The 8,403-nt window shown below is 38.1% G+C and overlaps 1 protein-coding gene across 1 annotated transcript in view; it reads left to right on the forward strand.

Annotated features, from left to right (window-relative positions):
• Positions 1-8,068, forward strand: part of LOC119508006 (zinc finger protein 474-like) — a 118,167-nt gene extending 110,099 nt beyond the window's left edge. The window contains exons 3-4 of the mRNA XM_037801419.1: positions 4,259-4,325; positions 7,915-8,068. Of these exons, the coding sequence (XP_037657347.1) occupies positions 4,259-4,325; positions 7,915-8,033 (186 nt within the window). The 3' untranslated portion in view covers positions 8,034-8,068. The remainder of the gene's footprint in view (positions 1-4,258; positions 4,326-7,914) is intronic.
• Positions 8,069-8,403: the final 335 nt, after the last annotated feature.

The raw sequence follows: 8,403 nt of genomic DNA on the forward strand, positions 1-8,403 counted from the left end.
TTTCTCTTATCTATGCAATGTCGGCCAGTTGTTTACTCTATTGATTTGAAATCTCCCTTCTGCCCTAGGTCTTTCTTACATTGCCAGTTAGTTTGCTGCTAATGTCCTGTCACCAACATTAAGATCCCCTGATAAGGGATTTATAACTACAATCTCACTTTTATTGTTTTTCTAGGGATGTGAGGCTTTCCCCTACTGTGTAATTCTGTTCTTGGATAAGATTAGTAAATACATATTTAATTAATTGAGTGAAAAGTAAATAAATTTTCCTTTTATAATTGACTTATGAGAGCTCAATGCAGTTCAAATAAAAATCTCTAATTATTCTTTACTCCTTCAAATACTTACTTCACTGAATATGAAATTAAGTAATGTTGTACCTATACATTTTCATCATGTTGTAATAAAGCTAAATAAATTGAACAAAGATCTTCACCTCTGAAAAAATTAGAAAGCAAGGTATTCAGATACAACCATGTCCAAAATAGTCAAATAGCCAGGAAAATCTACTCCTTGTAATTGGAAATTAGTTGGCTATTCTAGACTACCATATGAAAAGCCACAAATGAAACTAGAGGCTTTGGCCAGCATGTTGGTTTGGATGTATTATGTCCCCCAAAATGCCATTATCTTTGATGCAATCTTGTGTGGACAGAAAAGGTATTGGTGTTGATTGGGTTGGAGACTTTTGATTGCATGTTTCCATGGAGATGTGATCACTCAACTGTGGGTGAGATCTTTCACTGGATAATTTCCATGGAGGTGTGGTCCCTGCATATTCTGCATGGGCCTTGATTAGTTTATTGGAGCACTAAACAAGTTCAGAATGAAGGAGGAAACTTGCTATAGCCAAGAGGAACACTCTGAAGAATGCCCAAGAGCTGAGAGAGGAGCTGCAGATGAGAAACAGTTTGAAGATGACCGTTGAAAGCAGACTCTTGCTCCGAAGAAGCTAAGAGAGGACAAGTGCCCCAAGAGCAACTGAGAGTGACATTTTTGAGGAACTGCAGCCTAGAGAGGAACATCCTGGAAGAAAGCCATTTTGAAACGCAGCCTGGGAGCAAGCAGACGCCAGCCACGTGCCTTCCCAGCTAAGAGAGGTTTTCCAGATGCCATTGGCCATCCTCCAGTGAAGGTACCCGATTGCCAATGTGTTACCCTGGACACTTTATGGCCTTAAGACTGCAACTGTGTAACCAAATAAACCCCCCTTATAAAAGCCAATCCATTTCTGGTGTTTTGCAAAAAGGTAGCATTAGCAAACTAGAACAGCCAGAGAACTAATTATCAATTAAATTTAGGGAATTATTTAGAGGAAGCATTGCAGTGTTTAAAATAAAGTTTTCCTTGTATTTGTTTAAGAAATATAGAGAAATAGACAGTCTTCTTCATTAAAATCTTACAATAACTTCTCTTCCCTATTGTCATAATAAAAAAATCACTTAGATCACATCCCTGCCATTTTAGAAACTGCTTGAGATACACAATGGAAATACAATGTGGAATCTTTGCTTAAAGAAAAAAAATCATAATATGAAATAGGGAATTTGAAAGTACCAAAATAATATGGATCTAAGTTGGAAAGAAAAGATACAAAAGTAATAATTGAATGCTTTAATACATTCAATTACTATTGGAATCATGCTACCTTCTTTATCACAATTTGACCCAGCATGTTGTCTCTTTTGAGCTTCTTAGTTGAATATAGCAACATGGTAGGCATTCAAATGAGGCTCCACAGAAGCAGCACACCTAGTTCATCATGTTCCCTGTAACAGACAAGGTGGATTAGCCATGGAGGTGATGAAATATAAGTGTGAGAAAGATAATCACTGGAACTGATATATTTCAAACAACAAGGTCTTTCCCTACTCCCTTGTGGAGCATCAAGAGCTGGCTCATATTGGAGAATGTTCCCTGGCAGGACTCCCTTCCCCGGCTGCGAGGAGGAGACCTGATGACTGTTAAGTTTAAGTTACAGATGCTGTTCTGTTGGGCCATCACATGACGTTTCCTGTCAAAATGGCAGAAGGCCAGGCCTACGACGGTGCGGTAGGAAGCTGCCTTATAATTCCTTTCTAAAAATGACTCTACCACCAAAAACTGCCCATAAGAATGTGCCTGAAAGTCCTACCATAATATTCACTCCATTTGCATAAAGGGAACTCTTGCAGGACTCAGGAGAAGCCTCTTAATTGCACATATTTTATCCAAGAGATGTACCCACTAGTGACCGGAACTTGGGTAGGTTTATCAGCTTGGTTCCAGATACTGTTAGGATCCAGAGGGTGTGGGGCACAGGACAAGTGGCAAGTAGTGGGTGGGGACAGTAAAAGTCTGAGATGTGGTGCACAGTCCCCACCTAAGAAATATGGCTCCTGAACAGCACAGCCCAGGGTAAGGGTAATGAGTTTCTAGGAGGTAGGGCCTATTTGGAGAGGTAGAGAGCAGTAGAAAAGTGAAGTGAGATAGTTGGTAACAACATCAGCTTCAGGTATGCCACAGTTTTGCTAAGTCAAGTCTTGGTCTTGAGTAAGGAAGGGACCCTGCTCTGGTGAAAGCCATTTGTGACTTGCAGATTGTCAGACAGAATAAAACAGGAGAAGTCACAGAGACCCAGCCAGCTTGGGATTCAGACCATCTCCTGCATTTTAAAGTTGAGTAGGAATCTGCCATTAGACACTCATTTTCCCTGGCCACAAAGAGGCAGGGTTTGCTGTTTTAATTGGCCAGTATTTTTTGGCCAAATACCTGCTGCAATTGGAAATTTCATTACAGAATTGTTTCATGTTATTTTTTTAGTTTCAATAGAACTGAGGAAACAATAAAACAGAAGTGGAAGTGGTTCCTGCTGCATCCCTGTGGTCACAGGCAAGTCACCTGCACATCCTGTACCACTCAGGTTATCTGGACAAATGAGGGGAGGGAACAAATGCTACACACCATTCAGCACATTTTATCTCAGTGCTTTCAGGCATAGAAACACCAGTGTAAAGAAAATTAAGCTAGATGATTAATCACCACAAGGAAGGATCATGGTTTTCAAGTTTTCTTGGTGGAGAAGAAGGAGAAAACACTAAATGGAATTGTTTCAGGCTTCAGTAACCTCAAGTATACTCACCACACAAGAAGGGTTGGTACCATCTGCAGGATTAATAATGAAAAAAAAAAAAAGGCCAAACGGTTTCAAAACTCTAGAAGATTCCTTGAAAAGGAATTCAAGGCAGAAGGTAAAATAAATGAATCTTGTCCATCAGGTGATTAAAGAGCAGCAATCGTATTGTCAGTCCTTTCAGGACTCAAATACTCCCAAAGAATTCAGGCTTAGAGCCTTTTGATCTAGACAAATTGACAAAAGACATCAGCCTGAAGGTGAAGAACCATTTTACTGTCTTGTGTGGTAATTGATGGCATCTGATGATGAAAATGGCAGAGATGTAGGTTAAGAGGTCGGTCAGCTGCCAAGACCTGTGAGCCTAGAGCATGATTTGAATGTTATACATGAACGTTAGGGAAGACAACTGTCATGTGTGCCCATGGGTGTCGACAACACTGATCCTGAGTCAGATAATTTATATTGATGCATCTTCTCATGTCACGCTTCAGATCATGCCTCGCTGGCTGCTGCCTATTTCATCAGGCCCAGAGTGTGTGCACATAAGGATGTGTGCAAGATGAAAGTTTCATTTGCCACGTCTTGATCATTAGCTCGTAGTTTGTAATTAGGAAACTGCTGCAATTATAAAACTAGTCTTGATTTTAAAAAGTAGGAGGGTGTAAGAATATATTGAAGTCTGCTTGTTATACTATTGATTTTAACAGTAAAAACGAAAAAAAAGTAGAGACAAAGTATCCATCGATAAGGGTCAGCCTCGAAATTAAATGAAGTGGATCTGTTTTTTTTTTTGCATGAAAGGTTGTCCAAAATATGCTGTTAATTGCGAAAAAATATTTAAATTTGGAACAAGATGTATACTTTGATTTCATTTTTAAAAAGAAAAATATTTTTGATGTATGCAAGGAAAAGAATCTTGGAAGAGTATAGCCAAGGATACACTTAGGGCATAGGTTTGTGAAGAGTCAAGTTTGGACTTTAATTTTTTTATTGAATCAATGTCTTTGCTACTTACATTTAAAAACTGAATATATGTTAATAAAACAATTTTTTTTTAAAAAAGGAAAATAGTGATGAAATAGAACGAAATAATATGGAAAAAGCTGAGAGATGTGTTTCAAAGATTTGTTTTTTTGCCTGCAGACTACCTCCTTTGCCAGGGAGCAGCTGATTTTATTGCAGTTACTTAAATTGTGTTGGATTCTACTGGGTAAGTTAATTCCACCCCCCACCATGTGTGTGTGTGTGTGTGTGTGTGTGTGTGTGTGTGTGTGTGTATGTGTGTGTGTGCATGTGTGATTTCTGCTAAAACAATGAGAGAAAGGAAAAGAAAATATCAAATTATTTCCACTTTTTTTTCTTTCTTCTTCCCATTTTGGGAGGCTTTCATTATTCTCTTAACCTTTTCCCTTCCATCCTTCCTTCCTTTCTCTTTTATTACATAGCTTTTATTTGATCTCAAACATCATATATTAGTCGTGAATCTTTTTATTACAAGACACAGCAACCCAGCTCAAACTAGCTAATGCCAAAAACAAGCTGGATGGGAATTTTGTGATAATGTAAGTAAGAAATCCAGGGTCTTAAAATTTTTCATAGAGATTTTGTTTTTAACCTCTCAGTGCTACGTTTCTCTATGTTGGCTTCATTCTCAATCAGGCTGTCCCCTCAGGGTAGCAGAAATGGCAACCACAGCTGCCCTAGACTTATATCACCCCCAGAACTAACGACTCTAGGAAAACGAAAAATAAGGCCTTCTTTTAAATAGCTGGAACCAGTGTCCCATCAGTGTGCAATTGCTGTGGCCAAGAGGATGAGAGACTGATTAACCGGCTTTCTCCATGGGCTCATCTCTGTGGTGACAGAAGCTCTGTCAAGTGATAAAATCTACCAACTAGGGAAGGGAGAGCTCCTAGAAGAAAAAAAGAATCACTACTACAAGAAGAGGGAAGGTTTGCTAAGTAGGCAAATCCAAAAGATGTACACTAAGCATGAGATGAAAAATGTGACACCTTCCATACAAAGAGGTGATGGTCACCTTCCTTTTCATGGTCTTCCTGAAATCCTTGAAATGTTCCCTTCCTTAGGTTTCTATGATTTCTTTAAAAATATCTCACTGACTTGGAAATGTTACTTGTTTTCTTGCCTTGTGCATCCTGTTATAAGCAAAAGTCTCTCTCTTTCTCTGTTTTGCCCAACTGTCCTGTAACTTGCTTTTCAATGATTTATCTCAAAAGGAAATTCTGGTAAAATGAAAAATTCTGATTTTAAGGTACTTTTTCAGATGATGGGGGAAGAAAATACATTATTTCAGATAGGATTTTTAAAAGTCTTGAGCTGGCAAGTTATTGCATAAAAATAACTTACGTTCTTTTTCCTGAGCCAGCAGTCCTTTAAAAAGCAGGTGTTCCGGATACTAGAGATGACAAACAGCTTTATAACTAACACAAGGAAGAGCAGAGGAGAGTGAACTCCCCTGCCAAGTGTTAAAGCCAAAGGGAAATATTCCAAAATGAACTTCTCTGTAACCATCTCAAAACAGGGGAAGGCAGAGGATTAGTAGAACTGTGCACTACTGTGTACAGTTGGGTCACTTTGAAGTCTGACATATTAACTAGTTTGCTAAGGGCATACAATTACCCAGATCTTTTAAAGACAGGACACATATTTTTTTATACTTCATCCAAGTATGAAGATACAAAAGTTTTTCTCTGTCTTCTGCTCATATTAGCACCAGAAACATCTGTTGCATAGTCCTCATGGAGTGGGGTGATTATCATGAAGTTTTCAGAATACAGACTGAAGGACTTAACCCACTGTAAAGGCTGATTTTCTGCTTTGTTGGTGTTTTGGAGGAGGAGGAAGGAGGTTAGGGTTTGGAGTTTTGGAGGAGGAGGAGGGAGGTTAGGGATTGGTTTGGAAAATCTTGCATGCTCTTCTTCTGTTCATAAAAGCACAAAAGATCTGAAGAACAATATATTCTGTAGCTGCTCAGCCACTGACCATAAGCATAAAATAGTATTTTTGTTTTGGTCTGGTTTGTTTTTAATGTTCCCAGTTTCCTTTTTGGGAACATCTACAGAGCACATAAGTAATCGCCTTCTGACTTTTATTGATGAGTTTTCCTTCAAACATTGATGTTCATTATACTGTGTAACTGTCACATCCATCTGTTACCTTCCATGTAAACCTTTAGTTGGTTAGCTACCTGTTTTTCCTCCTTTGAAGACACTGCCCATCCGGTTTGACAAAATGGTTTTGGATGGATGTTTCAGGACCAGGTATGATGAGGGTGATTTTTCACATTCCCTAGAACAGAGATGTCCAACAGAAATATAATGTGAACAAAATATGTGATTTTAACATTTTTAGTAGCTACGTAAAAATTTAAGTAACATGTGGAATTAATTTTTAATATTTTATTTAATCTAATATTTCCAAACATTATACTATTATTCATGAGATATTTTACATTTGTTTTTATATATTAAGTCTTTGCTATCTTGTGTGTACATTACACTTTTAACACATCTCAATTTGATCTAGCCAAATTTCCAGTGCTCCATAGCTACATATGGCCAGTGGCTATTTTATTGAGTGGTGCAGCCCTGGAAGGCCCTTCTCCATTATACTTTAAGAATTTGCTGTGAACTTGCTGGTACTTTTAAATAATACTACATAGTACTGAGTAGTTTAGGATACTGTGAGCAATAGAATTGTTTTTTCAAAAATCCTAATTTCCTCGTATTTGTACCAAGATTCTGAGTTCTTTTCCTGCAGCCGCTCTAGCTCCTACAAGCCATTTCCAAGATCATGACAGATTTTAGAAAATGTGGAAAGTTAGCGGAGGGGAGAAGCCCTCCAAATTTCCAGGTCATAATTCTTAAGTTAAATTTCATATGAGATAAAATTATGAAAAATGATGTACCTGATTATTTATGATTCACATAGACTTTTTCATCACTTGGATGAATTTCCGCTACCTGATCACTTCCAAATTATTTTGTCTTCTAGTGTCAGTTCCCCAGGCATTTGAAACTATTCATCTCCTAACCACCTCCACTACAAGTTTCTAGTAAAAAACTGCCTGATCCTCACACCAGAGAAGGATGCCATAGGAATTTCTGCTTTCTCTAAAGAATCGCTTTCTAGAGATGGGCAACATGTAGGGACGTTGTTCTCAGATGCTTTGTCTCAAAGGAGTCGACACTTCCCCTCGTGTTTCCTGCATCTATGGTTAATGTTGTCTTGGTGATGATTGTTTTTGTTTTGTTTTGTATTTACGTATTTGGTGATGATTGTTTTTGTTTTGTATTTATGTGTGCCAGTCCAAGAGGTGGATTGCATGTGACCCTCCTGAAATCAGTTATTTAAGGACTCTGTAAGCCCTCTTATGGTTTCTGAGAGGTTGGCGGATGGACAAACAGCGGTGTGAGCACCTCCCGTTCTCCTAATGTGCATCAGCTCACCTCCTTTCACTGTTCTCGGAGGTGGCTTCTTCCGTTTCTCCAATGTGGATTGTTGATCCCCTCTGTTTCCTACTATACGATCTATGTTTTTACCTTCGTATGTACTTGTTTATTGACTATCCCTAAGGGAAGGCTTCTGACTGTTTTGTTCACCCCTGTAGATGCTAAACAACTAGCACAGTGCCCGGCACATAGCTGAACAAATACATCGCGAGAGTACTTTCTCACATTGCTAATAATGCCGTATCACATTAATGGAAAATATATCAAAACCATCTTAAATTCCACCATAAAGTTAAAAATGCTGATGATACTCTCCTCTCATTCCAGATGTTTCGTTTTTGAAAATTCTTCATGTTCATCTGTTCCTGAATTGCAGTCAAGTTATCAGTGGGAGTCTGGATAGAACGTTAAATGCTGCTTATAAACCAAAGTTAAATATCAAATAAGAGGACCTGAAACAACTACAATAATTCTAAATTGCTGTAGAGCCGATGCCAATACTTAATAATGAACTAAAATAGTTTCTAAATAACATTTCACATAATCTAGTAGCAATTAAAATAAAAGTAGGGTTTTGGACAACTGTACACATACCATGTAGTACATACTATGTAGTATTATTGTGGTTTAAAGAGCGAAGAATTCCAGCTCTCCTTATTACATGACACTAGTAAAGAAATTGAGGCATCTAGCACCAGCTAACCAGCACTCAGCTCTAGAATCCCTTTTTCCAGTGGATTTACCCCACTGCCATAGGCTTTATACAGCTTTTTTTTTGAACAAATACTTATTAATAATCTTGATGTGCTCAATTAA

The sequence above is a fragment of the Choloepus didactylus genome, chromosome 13, assembly GCF_015220235.1.
Source record: "Choloepus didactylus isolate mChoDid1 chromosome 13, mChoDid1.pri, whole genome shotgun sequence".
In the NCBI taxonomy this organism is placed as follows: Eukaryota; Metazoa; Chordata; class Mammalia; order Pilosa; family Megalonychidae; genus Choloepus; species Choloepus didactylus.